Below are 15,854 nucleotides of genomic sequence, written 5' to 3' on the forward strand. Positions count from 1 at the left end.
ACTTGACTTTATGTTGTACACCTATTCCACAAAAACATTCTGACCTCTGGTCCAATGTTCCCCTCATCTCCTGGGGTTCCTGGTTTTCCAGGAGGTCCCTGCCAGACATGAATAGAAACCAGATAATTCACCAGTAAGGCCATGTACATGTGAGAAACAAAACATCAACATCGGTAGCAAACACATACAGGAGGTCCTTCTCTTGCTGGACCCTGGAAAGGAGACACAGAAGAAGGAGCATTTATCACATCGTCGTCATTTAGTGTCATTTCCATATGCATATGTTGCTTTAAATGAGAATTCTTTCCACTTACAGCAGGACCTGGAGGTCCAGGAAAGCCAGGAAGTCCCTGTGATGAAAAGCAGAGAAAATCAGTACATTGTCAATTATTTCCTGTAAATCATTGATTTGAATGAAAGTAAATGTTGACTCACTCTCTCTCCTACAGGCCCTCTGGGACCCATTGGACCAGCTGAACCCTGCAGATAGTCAACATACAGTCAAATTAATGTGGCATCCTTACACACTACAACACAGAATGTTTGTAACAATTTTTAGCGAGCACATTTTTATCCTTAGCTTGAAACATATACATATATTTACACACACACGCACACACACACAAACAGGCAGCACTGGCAGGTATTAAAAAATGTGTGTCAGGTGCTGTTTCCTACAGCAGGTCCTGGAAGACCAGGCAGGCCTCTCTGTCCAGGAAGACCGATCTCCCCCTGCTCTCCTTTGCTGCCCTAGGAAACAGACACAACAAGAATAAAACTGTTTTATCTTCTTCCTGCATCTTCCTGCCCCGTTGCTTAGATACACAGAGGCAGAGCCAGTCAACATTTAATCAATGAAAGGTGGGCCGCACTCGACGATCAACCGCAAGATGAGCTTGTGTAAGGCTATGTCGGAAACAAAGGAGGCGTGACTGTGAATGACAAAGGCACTGCTTAACATGAGGCCTTTATCTGAACCAGGCTTGTGTCTGCTACTTAGCATGCCTTTATTCCTAAATTTCTCTTTTAGCATAAATGCTAATATTTTAGTAGAAAGCCTACTCTTCTTGGGAAACTTAATTGTTGTACACTTTTATTACAAAGTCACGAAGACATCTCAGTTATTATTGAATGAAAGAAAACAGGGCATCATAGTCAAGATTTCACTGCTATATTAAGTAGTTTATAGCAGCACATTAAGTGGCATTCACATCATATGAGAACTCCCACCCACGCTACCTACTGAGCACTCCCCCTTTTTTTTATTTTTGCCATTCGTTTAATGGAGGAAATTGATTTATTTGTGACAAAGCTACTTGTGATCAAATTAAACTGGTAGAAGAAAGATAAGTATACTGCAACACTAAGACTTCAATTTTATTTATATAACCCCAAATCACAACAGTAGCTGCCTCAAGGCGCTTCCTAGTGTCAGGTAAAGACCCTGCAATAATACAAAGAAAACCCCAAAAAGCAAATGACCCCCTGGGGGTGTCCAAATTCATAGACTGCATCCTCCTGAGGACCTGGCCTTCACGGTCTACGTGGGCCGGATCCTCCGAAGGTCGGGTAGGCCGGAAGTGAGCGGCTGCAAAATTGGACGGTCTAGCCTTTTGCGTCAGCAGCTGTCTCCCTCCTGCATCTTTCTATCTAAAATATAACAGGACACTGGCGTAAATTCTCGATCATTTCACACTTCTGTTTAATCAGTTTTCTGTTTGACATTTATTCAGCTGTGTTAAAACTATAACTTTAATCTCAGCCAAACCGATTTACTCACAAACAAATAAAACACTGAAAAAAGCCAAACAATAACATTTATAAGTTATCTAAGTGACTTATATATCATGTTTAACCTGAGTAGCAAAAGACCGCGGGAGTTTGAAAACGATGTGCCGGGAGTTTGGTGTTCTCGCCCCAGCTAGCTATCGAGCTGGTGGGTAACAGACGTCTCTGAAAACATCGGAGCACTTTTGCAAATATGTGATGTCTTGATAAACCAAGCAGATATTTGAAGTTTACACAGCTACATTCTCGCCTAAAAATATCTCAGACTCAGAAAGAGTAATAAGAGTAATATTAAAACTAAGTAGCTGATGCCATTGTTGGAAACTGGAATTGGCTGGGGCGCACTATGAATTCTGGGATATGGTGGAAGACGAAGGATACACCCGACCCATCCTTCAAATTTGGGGAAAAGGAGGACGCATTTGTCAGCTTCATTTGGACGAGTCTTCGAATTTGGACAGCCTTTGTCGCGTCGCTGTGACGTAATCGGTCTATAAATGCAGCGCCAGGAGGATGCAGCTCATGAATTTGGACACCCCTCCCCCTATGAGAACACGCTTGGCGACAGTGGGAATAAAAAAACTCTTAACAGGAAAAAACGTCTGTGAGAGGCAGCCATATGACGCAGCCTGTCATGGCCTGGGCCTAGGGACCCAGGCCTCATGTATTTCTGTATTTATGTCTATTTTTCCGTATGTAGTGTTTTGGTTGTTGTGTATCCTTTTTCCTCCGTCTCCCTGTGTGTGTTTATGTTCATTCATATTCCTGGATGTTTTGGGTTGCTGAGGGATTGCGACCCGGAAGTGTTCCCACGCTGGAAGCTGCCACACCTGCCGCTTCTCAGCCATCACCAACTGCAGCTGATGGCCTCGTTAAGAGCGCCCTATTTAAGAGTGTGGCTGAGCTCCAGTCAGCGCTGATCCTGGAGTCAAAACTCGTTTAATCCTGCTAACCTGAGTGCGTTTGTGTGTTACCGGGAATCGGAGAGCAGAGTACTTTTGGAGTCACGGTGTTGGGAACAGGAGTTTTTAGAGTTGCTACTTTTCACCTTTCATGGACATCTGCACTATGTTGGATTCAGGGAGAATCGCCACAGGGCCACAGTGCTGGGATTTGTATATAGCCATGTTGTTTTTCCACTCACTGTAAATAAATCCACTGTTCATTATAAGAGTCCTGTATTTTGGGTCCTCCTTTTCACTGCTACTCCACAGTCTGCCACCGCATTCTGTGACACTAACCTATTTAACCTCTTACTATCCAACAGATCTCTAGCATTTGGGTTTTGCTGTGTTTAGCCATATGCTAACCAACCACATCTTCAGAAGATTAGAAGTTAAAGTAGAAGCAGTAGATGCATTTTGGCCTGACAACTCTTCTTTCATAAGCTTTTTAATTTGGCTGTACCAAACAGGAAAAGCATTAAAAAAAACTTTATGTTAACCCAAGTTGACCCTTTTCCTGTTGAAGCCCTTGGATATTAAGTATTTATGAACACAGGCCCTTGTCAACAAAAAATAAGATGTAACAAGTGCCTTTAAGTTCGTAACTTACCAAGCTGCACTGTGCATGTTTTTCAAAAAACCAGAATTGACCTAGTAGCTGCTGATTACTACAGCATCACTGATGCTTTCCATTTGAAATCCAGACTTTTGTCTTAAAGAGATTTATACTGATATTCCGTTTACATTGTATTTGAATTAAAGTCCAATGTTTTGTTGACCCATTCATCCACACCAACCTCTTCTCTATGTCACATCCCATTGCTGTTGTTAAGAGATAATTCTAACCACTGTGTGCACTGTTAAAGTTAGTATATATGAACATTGGAATGGATTGTAATTAAGGAGCAACCTCCAGGGTGAAAAAAAGAAGCCATCAAGAAAGATCCAAAAACTGCAACTCCTCTAACAGCCACTTGAGGGTAGTTCCCACACGGAGTCCTGTAATTCAAGAGGTTAGAGGTCCTGATAAAGTATCAGGGTTTCAGACTGACTTTGGTCATGTTACACTTTCAGTGTAGGAAACTTTGCCAGAATAACTGTTAGCTGTCAGTGACCAGGTGGATGTTCTGAAGTTAATTTACCCAGATTATTTCAACACTCTCTCACTGGAGACACACTACAGAAGTAACAGGATTGGTCTACAAAGAAGTGTTATCATAGTAAGCAATGCCGAGTCATATTGTGTCAGACAAATCTGTTTTGAAACTGTGTAACTGAGCCGCGACGTGAATCATTTCCCTGGGGTATCATATGACAAACAAACACATTGAGAGGGAGAACGCAGCCTCGAGGTACGTCGTCAGTATATCATTTTGCGTTTAATACTCACAGGAGCGCCAGGACTGCCAGGAGGCCCTGGAAGACCCTGGAGAGATAAATAAAAGAAGTCAAATAAGAGAGAAAAATACTCACTCTGTGCTAATGGAAGTAGGAAATACTTACATCTCTTCCATCTCTGCCATTTTCTCCTGCTGGCCCTCGGGGGCCCTCTGGGCCAGGGGTACCTGGGGGGCCTGGGATTGATTTTTCAGGCTGACAGAAGAGACAAACAAACAATTAACATATTATCACAGAAAACTTGAGAAATGCTAGATAACTGAATTTAAACATTCAATCTAAACACTTGTGTAGAAGAGAAGATAAAGTCTTTTTCAGCGTAAAGGCTTCTTCTTCACAGATTTAGTTATAATCTATGGAAATTATCTCTGTGCCACCTGGTTTTAAGTCACTTCTGGGCACATGATTTGATGTACAAATGTAAGAATGGTCAACCTATGCAATGCTAAAAACAAATAATATCACCACCATTTATTAGATATAGAACAAAGCATTAAGGCAATTAGGCAACTGAAGCACTGAAACAGATTATTGGTTTAAAATCACAAAGCAAAAAGAAAGTAGAGATGAAAAATAAATACCTCAGCATTGGCATACATCTGAAGAAGCAAGAGAAATCAGATAAAGGGAGAGTTAGTGAAAGTAGTCACACCACCCTCACCAAAAGTGTCAGCAAAAGCGCTCTGGTTCACAACAACGGCAGTGAGTGATGTCATGCTGTCATTTAAATACAAAGCCCCGTAAACAGTACCCACACTCCCCGTGTTAGCCTGAGAGCTAATAGAGTGCACCAGGGCAGGAAATGAATCTGTCCACAGGGTGTACAATCAGTCACATTTTGATGAAAGTGATTAAATTAAAAAAAAATAAAAACAATTCTCACTAATCCTAATTCATTGCACGGCAGAGTTCACAGAGCACGAAATGTGAGACTGCAGAGTGGCATTTTCATCGCAGGCAGCCATCTCATTAATCACAGTAGAAATGAAACATAATATTTAATTATAAATTAAATTATAAACAGAGAATAACTGGGACACATTGTTGAGGCAGAGAGTAATATTCCCGGGGTTGGAAAACTCCTTGTGCAGTTGAAAAAGTCAACTGCACAAGGAGTAACTATTCCTATACTTTAGTTTTATTTTTACGTATACGTTTTAATTATGCTTTTAAAAAACAAACAAAAAAACCCCTCTTTCTTGCTACATCCTGTGCAGTTAATTGCTCATAGTAGTGTCTGACTGTATACATCAGATTTTCAGGAGAAAAAAATCACACTGATAATATAATAAAGGGCTCAAAGCCTCATGTATCAATTACGATGCACTTGGTGTAACGGGGTTAAAGTTACCCCTTTTCCGCTAATAAAACCGCATAAAGATGGCTGTTTGGTTTCTCCATTAAATACATACATTTGTTTTAAGGCTGTTTTTCACCTATTGAAGTTAACTCCCCTTTAAATATTGCAGTTAACTGTGGATATGCTTTGCTAACCAAGCAACAAAAAGGAAGGCCAATATGGCTGCAACCAATACCCTTACTTCAAAATGCTAAGTCCAGGCACCAGTGGGTGGTGTCACAGTTTATATATACAGTCTGTAGGTTTAAAGTAGCTCCTAAACAGCTCTTCCTCCAACAAATGTTTGTAGGACAACAGCTCAATGTTGACAATAAAAAATAAAGAGCTAAAGAGTAAAACTGCTTGGCGAGGTGTTTGTTACACTTCTGCAGCTCTGTCTCAGCATTTCTGCCGCTTCCCTTCAAAAATACTGGAAGCTCCATCAACCTGAGTAAAACCACAAACCACAACAGATGCTGAGCAGATCCTTGTCTCCGCTACTGTACCTCAGAGGGAGGCAGCTCATTGCAGCTTTCTCTCTGGGCTCTCTTTGGGTCGCAATGTATCAGCATCCACTGGAGCTCAAACTGTAAAAAAGACATGGTAACATGTGGAATTATTTTCATAAATGAAACTGAGAAAAGAAAGGGCTTTGAAATGCTTCTTCGTGGTGCTGTTACTTCTTTGTAGCTTGGAATCAATGCTGTCTATATGGGTTGTTGAGCTTGCTTTTCCACCAATGTGATTCTCTGCAGGGATTAAGTCCCCCCCCCCCCAATCCCCATCCTTTTTTCCTACTGGGACCCAGCTGAGCAGATTTGCCGTGACAGCAGCACTTTAGAATTATAGCAGAGCTCAGCACACACATAAACCTGAATGTGTTGTTCTCAAAGAGCACAATTTCCCTGATAATGCTCGTAAGGAGGGTGAAGATTATTAAATAGAGCAGGCAGTTCTCCATACTTGCTTACCACTACGGAGGCGTTGGGATCAGCATCCAGCCTGCCAATAAGAGTGTCTCCCTCTGTGTTGATGGAGCCTTTGCCTTTGATGGGTTTCTGATCAACAGGCTGGCAATCCACATACAGCGTGACCTGGTCGTGCTCTACGCCAATCATCACCTTATGCCACTTTGTGTTAAAGAGCACAGAAAGGCCGGGGAATGTGACTGTCTGCAGATTTCCATCGGGGCCTGTCAGGAAGTACTCCAGAGCCTGCTCGTCGCCATTCAGGCGTAATCCGGCCTGCTTGTAGCCATCTTCATCAACTATTTGCCAGATGTTCCACACCTTGCTCATGGTGTTCTTGATCATGCGGAAGGTCGTCATGAAGGAGTACTCATCTGGGAAGCCACGAGGAAAGTTGAGTCTGAGGGAGAAGTGAGGAGCAGGGGTTCAAATCTTCTGGTTTCTGCGAATCACACCAAAATGCACCGCCACTCACCCAGCCGGGTTAAAACACTCAAAATATTTCCGATGTCAGAGTTAATTTATGATCAGCACTTAGCAAAACTACCATCAAATCAAGTGCAAGACTTGGGTAAAAATAACTCAAAGCCCTGTCGTCATTGTCTTTGAGATTCAAATTAAAGGCACACACTTCAAAGAAACAAAGAGAGGTTTTAAATTCTGCTATTATATCAAAAATCAGATACTGTGAGGGAGGCTGTCTCAGTGCATAAATCAGTAGCTCAGTCACAATATGCTACCCTGGTTAGCATCCAGACTGGTGCTTTCTGTGTTTTTGACAAGCCAACATCTCAGTGGGTGGTGCATTCATAGATGGGCACTACAGCCTTTTACCACCTAGTAAATAACTAAGGTGAGGTAATAAAAACCCAATAAAACAAATGAAGAGCTTTCTCTTCAGCTAAGTGCTGCGAGTATGTGCTGCCTTTGCCCTGCAGACGACAAGAGCAGGAGTGCAGCTGAAGCAAAAACTTCAAAGCACAGCTTGTGCGACTGGACTTGTGAGGTGGGGGGAAAAACAAGTATTTACATTTAGCATGACTGAACCAAGGGGCATAGATGCAGGGTGCCAGCAACTTACATAAGAGCTTCGAAGGAAAGCTGGCCTCCAGGAACAGATTAGCCAAAACAGACTGGAGCGGGCAAGCTGGGAAACAACAGGAGGCATCTCTGCTTACGTAACATTTTGTTCTAGGACAAGTTACTGGAAATTAACATGTAACATTTGCCAGGTTATTGGGCATCTGGGGTTAGGGTTAAGATCTTTAAACATAAGACTTCAAGTGGTTTTTAAATAAAACGGACTGATGAGCATGTGGCTAGAAGAAACCCCAGCTGTAATCTTGACCCGACACGTGTCTGCAGTGAGTCGGTCCATGTTAAGAGGGAAATCTTGATCGTTTAGTTGCTGTAATGATCAGGTGCCCAGGTTTACTATATGTCCATTTTTGACAGGATCCTGGCCATCTGGACATGCAGCTGAACACTTTCTCTAACATCTACTTCAATTCTGCTGCCACAACACCTGCATTCATTTCAGATTTCAGCTCTTTATTGTATCTTATTCTTTATTACCTTTTATACTCTTTACCCACTCCACTTTTTTGTATTTTCTATTTCTGTTATTACTGAATGCCTTCTTTACTGTTTGGGTTGTGACACTGACATATTTATTTTATGGAGCTAAGTTGTTTTTCATGTTTTGTCTGCTTTACCACAGTAAACCCAACCTTTGGCATAAATAAAGCATTTCTTCTCCCATAAATCTTCATCAAGAAAGGTGGAGGTTAAACTATTCCATGTGCCAAGTGCCAAACTGATAACTGGTATTTCAGGTATGATGTGATATTAGCAGACAAACCCCTCGCAGGAGGTGGGGTTCACCCTGGACAGGTACTCAGTCTAACAAAGGGCCATAAACAGAGACACAAACAATGGCTTTGGGCTGTGGCAGGAAGCAGGAGTAGCGGGAGACAATGCAGAGAATATTGTCCATGCTAACAGACTCAAACCCAGGACTTGTGAGGCAACAGTGTAAACCACTGAACCACTCGGCCACCCTGCTGTAGGTCTGTTCCCGTTAAAAGTTATCTGTGGCTTCTCACTATTGCCAAGTGCTTACTTATATTGGATTGTCAGAGAACTGGTGTAGTGACTGCGACCCATTATGAAAGCCCCCGAGAGTGACTTCTTAGTCTCCCAGGTAGGATTCCACTTAGCCTTCAAATAATGCCCACTATAGTTGTGTTTTATTATTAAAAGGACTGACAGGAGTAATTACACTAGAAGCATTAAAACAAAACGTGACAGCCCACGGGAAATATTGAAGCCCTTCTCACGCTTCCCACCACACAAACAAACAGGCAAGTAACACAATCTGTGTGCCTATTACTGGAAATGATGGTTAACATGGTAACATTTGCAGATCATGGTTAAAAAATGATGTTTAAAAAAGTTGTCCTTTAAACATCCAGATTACTACAGCTAACCTTTAATTACAAACTAGCAAAGATCCTCACAGGAAGCCAGAACTGTTGTCAGTACATGCTATGGTACACTCATACCTAAACGTCTGAAGGTAAGTACAACTTAAAGTTATTAAAGTGGTGAATTATGTTTTTTTTTCTCTTATCCTGACAAAACAGCTTCAATCAGGGTCTTAGTTGCTATTTCTCTGCACTCACTCAAACACATCCAAAAATACTCTGACTCTTTGTGTTTCTAAGAGATGCCAAATACGTCCTGACATGTTTTTCCTCAAACAATTATACGCCGCTCGCCGAGCAGCAACATCTGTGCCAGACCTGTAATAATGCAACACCTGCATGAGGGCTGGTGCTGTTAGACATTTAAAAAAATCAGCTTCTTTAAAGATGCCCCTGCTTTACTTACATAGTTGGAATTTGGAAGTTGGCCTCTTTGTCGAGGCGGTAGGCCACCTGGAGGTTTGTGGAGCCATCCACTTTCCTCACACCTTTCAGGGGAATAACATCCAGCTGGAACTGAGTGATCAGATCAAACCCTACATGGGATAATGACACGATGGCAGGATTGAATGTGATGGAAGCAACACGTCTCAAAAACATTTAGATGAGCCAGTAAAAGGCTGGAAATATTAAAAAAGCAGCAAATATCACATATTGTGTATAAAACATGGGTTTACAACGGCGTCCGCCAAACCCTCCGGCCACGGATCAGTACCGGCCCGTGAGTCATTTGGTACTGGGCCGCGAGAGTTGAGGCTCGGGTGTGAAATTTATGGTTTTCAGGGTTTTTATCGTTATTTTTTGTAATCGTTTTTATCGATAACTCGGTTTCCCTGGGTCTTTTCCCATGTGTTATGAATGGTTTTATTTTGTTGTATTTATCCACAACACCTTAAAGGCCAGTCTGTGAAAATATTGTTGGACATAAACTGCCCGTTACCCGTGTGAGAAACAGGCAGAGCAATTACATTCTCTTCCACTAGAGGGCAGTACAACTACCTGCTCTAATTAAACGGGTTTCCATCTGCCAGTAAAGCAGAAGAAGACGAAGAAGCAATTATGTAGTCATGCTGTGAGTAAAATGACGCAGCACGTAATAGCAATACATAAATATTGTCCGTGAAAATATTGTCGGACATAAACTGATCCGTGGCACAAAAAAGGTTGGGAACCGCTGGTTTGCGAGATTTGCAGATGGGGGATGTTTCAATTTACATTTTGCATAATGTTCCAACATATTCAGAACAGAACTGGGTTTGCAGTATTAGTGCTGATCCCATTAGTGTGAAGAGAACAACAATAGCATTAGCATTAGCACTGCACATAACATGAGCACTAATGTAAGTTTAAACATTTCAATAACAATCATTTTGATTTTACTGTCTGTGATTCCACATCTACTCACACTAATAATATAATTGCTAGCTGTTTTGTGTCACACCATTCCTGTTACATTCATGCATAAAGTAGTGATCAGCACTCTTGTTGTATAGCTCGTTTGTAGAAACAGCTTTCATGTGCAGTGCAGCCTGTTTTCAAATGATCTTATGACAAGGCAGCGAATCAGTTGTCGCTTCAGCTTCTGTACATTTACTACATATGTTTGTTGTATTTACATTGACACAGTTTAACTTGGCAGGAGTTACAGGAGCTTGCATGGATAAAATATTAATGAGGTGCATTCACTGTATGGGGCAGGCTGATTTCCAATCCTTGCCAAATAGTCTTTCCATACATTTAAAGTGTAAACTCTTCCTTATGAACAGGATGTAAACAAAGACGCTTTTTACTTTATTGTAAATAACTTAAAACCACAGAGCAGCATGTGAGCAGATGTGTAGGAGTGAACAGAGCAGCAGTGCCAAGCGGTTACAAGCTGCTGAGTTTGTATTGTTCTACAGTTTTGTTAAACTCAAGTGGAACATTTTATTTGCCTCATTTGAAATCTTGAGGCATTAGGCAGCCCACCCTGTTCCTCCAATTAAACTCACCGCCTTCCTTTTCTCCTTTTGGGATTTTCTAGACTTGGATTTGTTGTTTTAAAGCTTCTGTTGTATATTTTCAAAGAGTGTCCCACTAAGTATTTTACCTGGAAGGTCATCTTGGCCACTTCTTATTGGCGGGCAGACAGAATCTCCATCCAGTCTGTTCAGGTCCAGTTCTGATGGGACAAAAAGAAAAGAAAAAATCCTGCCGCACTTGTTGTTTGCTTTAAATGTGGCAAGGCTAATATATAATACTGGCCACGTTCATTCATTTGTCATAGACAGCAACAAAGGAGAAGCAAGGTCTGGATTAACATCACAAGGTTCATTCTGTTCATCTGGATGTAGCTGAAAATGCTACATCCAGATAAACAGAATCAGCCTTTTGGGATTTACTTTAGCTGGATGATTGAGCATTAAGACAGTTGCAGTTCAGACTAATCAAAGCAGTGTTTGAAATTTATAATACAGATCTCTCAGCGCCCTGTTCAGAATATTTCACCAAGGTCAGAAACTACAACAGGCAGAAAAAGCCACAAGTCATTAGGAACATTTTAGCGGGGTAATGTGGAAGCAATTTATCAAAATTACAACCTGCTAACATCCCACCACCATCCTGTTTCTGCTTTCATCATTAGTATTACACATTTATTCTATAATTTTATGCTCATAATAAAATAATGGACAGGTTTTACATCACAACAGGTTTACAGTTGATAGAGTTTCTAGTGAAAAACACTTTCATCGTCACAGAAAATCTATTTGTGTGATGTGCCAGAGGAGGGCGCTATCCTGACTCCTCACAGTGAAGTTGTTCAGGAGGAAATCCTCGTGAATAACTCTGGGAAACGAAGATGGTGAGAGCCAGAGGGGCTCCCCAGTCAATGAGCTGACTCAGCTCATTGACAGCGAGCGGCGTGAACACAACACATCTGGAAGTCGTTCCCACATCCCCATTAAAACTGCTGAGAAATGAGATATTTACCACCACTAAATACTTATCTGACTGTGCATGTGGGCCTCAAGTTGTTAAAAGTTACTGCTTGCCGCAGCGTTACGCTCAGAAAGCCCGTCATTAGTGCAACGAGCTGGAGATGAACCACGTTTAAAATGCCACGTGCATCTGCATGTGTGCGCCTGGATAATGAGGCGAATTCCACAAAGCGGTGCACAATCTGCCCCAAACAAGAGCGGGGAGTGAGTCTACCGCGATTATCAGAGTGCACGTTTAATCCGATGTACTGCCACCACACAGACCGGCACAATATGTCAATAATATACTATTTATGGCTTTTGATTTGTGACTTCTAATGATGAGTCTGACTTATCAAAGGTCAGCATTGGGGTGTTAACAGTAACCTTCTTTCTTTGTGTTTATAAGACAGAGTCACAGCAATGGTGTAATCCATGTAAGATATGGGACTCTGATTTGTGTTGTGTCAGGTGACTCCACACTGTGCTGCAATGTGACTTACGACCAAAAGCTGGAGTGAGGAGGAAGGACAGAAGAGCCACACAGATGGGGGAGTAAGCCGACATCAATAGATGGCACGGTTGCTTTCTGTTCAGGAATGATGGAGAAACATCAGTATCACACTCACAGGTCTCTTTGACTGAGTTTATAACACAACACATGAATAACATGTAGCAGGTGACCTCTGTGTTTTCTTTGCATTGCAGTTAAGATAAAGGAGAAAAAGAAAAATGCTGTATGTGATGTTGATGGTGCATGAAGTTGGAGAAATTGTTTGACAAGTACCTTTTAGATTTTGAATGGAACAAAGATTTTTGCGACATGATTTGAAGATCAACTATATTTAATTTGGAGAAATCCAAACCTCGGAGCCATAGATAAATCAGTCATCTCACTGCGTTACAGTAATTACAGTGATCTATGGTAAATTTAAAGGTACTACAGTCATTTCAGTTTTATTTCAATAAGGGGTTAAACCAGTGTTTTCCAGCCACTGTGCCGCAGCACATAGGTGTGCCATGAGAAATGATCAAGAGTACCGTGGGAGATTATCTGGTTTCACCTGATTGGTAATCTAAGCCAGCGGTCTCCAACCCCCGGGACGAGTCGTTTGGTACCAGGCCGCGAGAGTTGAGGCTCGGGTGTGAAATTTATGGTTTTCAGGGTTTTTATCGTTATTTTTTAAATGCTTTTATCATTAACTCCGTTTCCCTGGGTCTTTTTCTCTGTGTTATGATTAAATCTTCTTTTTTTGGCAACGGTACTGGTTTTATTTTGTTGCATTTACACCGGTCTGTGAAAATATTGTCAGACATAAACTGGTCAGTGGCACAAAAAAGGTTGGGGACCGCTGCTCTAAGCGACCCACGTGAGAAACAGGCAGAGCAATTACACTCTCTTCCATTAGAGGGCAGTACAACTACCTGCTCTAATTAAATGGGTTGCCAACTGCCAGTAAAACAGAAGAAGAGGAAGAAGCAATTACGTAATAGTCATGCTGTGAGTAGAACAACACAGCACATAATAGCAATAGATAAATAGTTAAATAGTTGAAAAGAAAAGTAATCAGTCTGACCTGGATCCTGGAGAAAATCCGACCCAGATGAAGGCCCTAGCATGAGTAGTGGTCAGAAGAAAGCAGCATATCAGGGACAAATCGAAACAATTACACTATGCCTGGTGCGCGGGAAAAAACTATCAACTATCAATATTTCCCAGCTCCAAAAGGCTGGGAAACAGTTGGTTAAGCTCCTTATATGTCAAATGTGTTACCGTGTAAGCTGAATGAAAAAGTTGTAAGCAGCTTCCAAGTTTGAAAATTGACATGAACATGGAGGGGCGTTAAAGCGGGATTAATTTTAATTGCCACCAGGGGGAGGTAGCTAGGTTTTTAAAAACACTTCCAGTCATACTAAAGTGTATGAGACAGTGTATGAGCCACTGACGTGACCTCTGCAAAGGTTGTGTGTTGTATGCAGATGTCTAGAATCGGTTTGTTCATAACTGTTTTTTATAAGCATAGTTTCATTGTTCTAATGAAATGTTCTAGTTTGACTACAGGCAAACTAGCTATTGGTGACATAAAGTGATAGATAACCTTTTTGTCATATATCAGACATATATTCTGTTAGTAAATGCATCACAACGTTACCTCAAAAACTGTATGTCTAGAATGTCAACAAGCGGCCAGCAGTCAGCTTCACACTGGAACCATTTAGCAAATTCATTTAGAGAATTAATGATGTCAGAAAATAAGCAGCCTTACTATTTCCTCAAAACCATTACTACAAGTCAGGGGTAAGCTGATCTTTTCATCGCTATGCTCAGAGGGCATCATCATGTGTTATGCAGGCAAACAAACTGTATTTCAATGGCTCCATCCACTCGTGCTTAACTTAAATCAGATCATTTCTGCCCGGCTGTCTCCGAGGCAAATTCTAATCCTTCATATGGAGAGCTTTCTCAATGAGGGCATGAACTTATGTGCATATTTACTAATTACTTATACGAGCATCAATGAAATACTTCACCAAAACTTTCAGTTGAAGTATCTCTCTATTTACTTAAATATTGCCAAAGGTGGCTGATATAAATAATAATGGATTGGATTTATATAGCGCTTTACAATACCACTATTCATTCACTCTCACATTCATACACTGGTGGAGTGTACAGTTGTAGCCACAGCTGCCCTGGGGCAGACTGACAGAAGCGAGGCTGCCATATCGTGCCATCGGCCCCTCTGGCCAACACCAGTGGGCAAGTAGGGTAAAGTGTCTTGCCCAGGGACACAACAACCAGGACAGAGAGCCCAGGGATCGAACCGGCGACCTTCCGGTTACAGATGCGATTCCCAACCCCCTGAGCCACGGTCGCCAGTAGCAGTAGCTACACAGCTTTTTGAGGTTATCTTTCACAGCTGAAGTGTCTGAGCAGTGCTACATTTTGTTCACACTTGTATTATCACACTCGGCCGCTTTAGCTTCCTCTATGTGTCCTGCGTTATGAAAGCTTTCTACAGCTATTCTGAATCCGTCATCAACATGACTGATAGAGACAGTGAGGCCTCTCCTCTGAAGGCAAATTTGTCTAGCTGAGAAATGGATGAGGTTGGGGTGATGTTACTGAGGGCGTAACCCACCTCTAGAGTGTGAACTCTCCTGCTAATGTGTGTGTTTGCTTGAGGAATATGTACCAGTGTGTGTGTAGTGTCTGAAGAAATGACTAATGGCTAAGTCAGCAAGGCCTCTTCAGAGGTGTGGTCTCAAACACTATGCCCTTCACGTTAAAGGAGCATCTTCAGAGCCCCAGTGGGCTGTCTGTCTTAAGCACCAATCCATCACTGTTCTAGACTAGTGCAGCTATATGGGGCTCAAATGTATGATTTTATTCTTATTTTAAAGGGCCTGACATTTGCGGAAAATTTGCCAAGACTTGAGCAATCGTTCACCTTGCTTTCAATCTTTCAGCCTTTCCTAACTAAGTTAACCATGTCTAAATCTAGCAGTCAGAGTTCAGTTGTTGTAGTTACAACAGAAGCTAAAAAGGACAGGCTACTTGAAATATGTGCTGTTAATAGTAGGTTTCTTTAAAGTACCGTGATAAATATTGCATGACACACCAACATTTTCTATTGTGGCAGAAATATCTAATCAGTTTAAAGCAGCAGCTTTATCAGCTAAGTTTAAGGTTTCAATTCTACTTTTTAAAGTTTTAATCCTACTTAAGACACACAACAACTTTGTGCAGTGGATAGATGTGCGTTTACAGTGCAATGGATGAATTCAGACACACTCACATAAAGTGTACCTAGTTTGATCTTGCAACACTCAACAGTCTATCTTTCCGAAACTGGCTTCTTGTGAGTAAAAGAGTAGTATTGATTCTTCATCTTACTCTCAGCAAGAAAGCAAGTAAATTTATAGCCCTGCATGTCAGAGAATTCCTCTAAGACAGGTAAGTATTTTCTTTG

At 41.6% G+C, this 15,854-nt stretch overlaps 1 protein-coding gene across 3 annotated transcripts in view; it reads right to left on the bottom strand.

Annotated features, from left to right (window-relative positions):
- col9a1c (collagen, type IX, alpha 1c) overlaps positions 1-15,854 on the bottom strand; it is a 30,691-nt gene that overhangs the window by 13,694 nt on the left and 1,143 nt on the right. Inside the window, exons 2-15 of one of the 3 annotated variants that reach the window (XM_085262991.1) lie at positions 13,458-13,493; positions 12,384-12,469; positions 11,013-11,084; positions 9,330-9,459; positions 6,441-6,837; positions 5,976-6,056; positions 4,712-4,729; positions 4,236-4,325; positions 4,123-4,158; positions 679-750; positions 436-480; positions 315-350; positions 189-212; positions 45-98 (exon numbers count right to left, since the gene is read on the bottom strand). In XM_085262991.1, the coding sequence (XP_085119117.1) occupies positions 45-98; positions 189-212; positions 315-350; positions 436-480; positions 679-750; positions 4,123-4,158; positions 4,236-4,325; positions 4,712-4,729; positions 5,976-6,056; positions 6,441-6,837; positions 9,330-9,459; positions 11,013-11,084; positions 12,384-12,469; positions 13,458-13,493 (1,177 nt within the window). The remainder of the gene's footprint in view (positions 1-44; positions 99-188; positions 213-314; positions 351-435; positions 481-678; positions 751-4,122; positions 4,159-4,235; positions 4,326-4,711; positions 4,730-5,975; positions 6,057-6,440; positions 6,838-9,329; positions 9,460-11,012; positions 11,085-12,383; positions 12,470-13,457; positions 13,494-15,854) is intronic. The other 2 variants (XM_085262994.1, XM_085262993.1) reach the window with 2 other exon arrangements.

The sequence above is a fragment of the Mchenga conophoros genome, linkage group LG22 (genome assembly GCF_057382185.1).
Source record: "Mchenga conophoros isolate Kocher_MC1m ecotype Shallow Benthic linkage group LG22, M_conophoros_male_GT1.1, whole genome shotgun sequence".
Lineage (NCBI taxonomy): Eukaryota > Metazoa > Chordata > Actinopteri > Cichliformes > Cichlidae > Mchenga > Mchenga conophoros.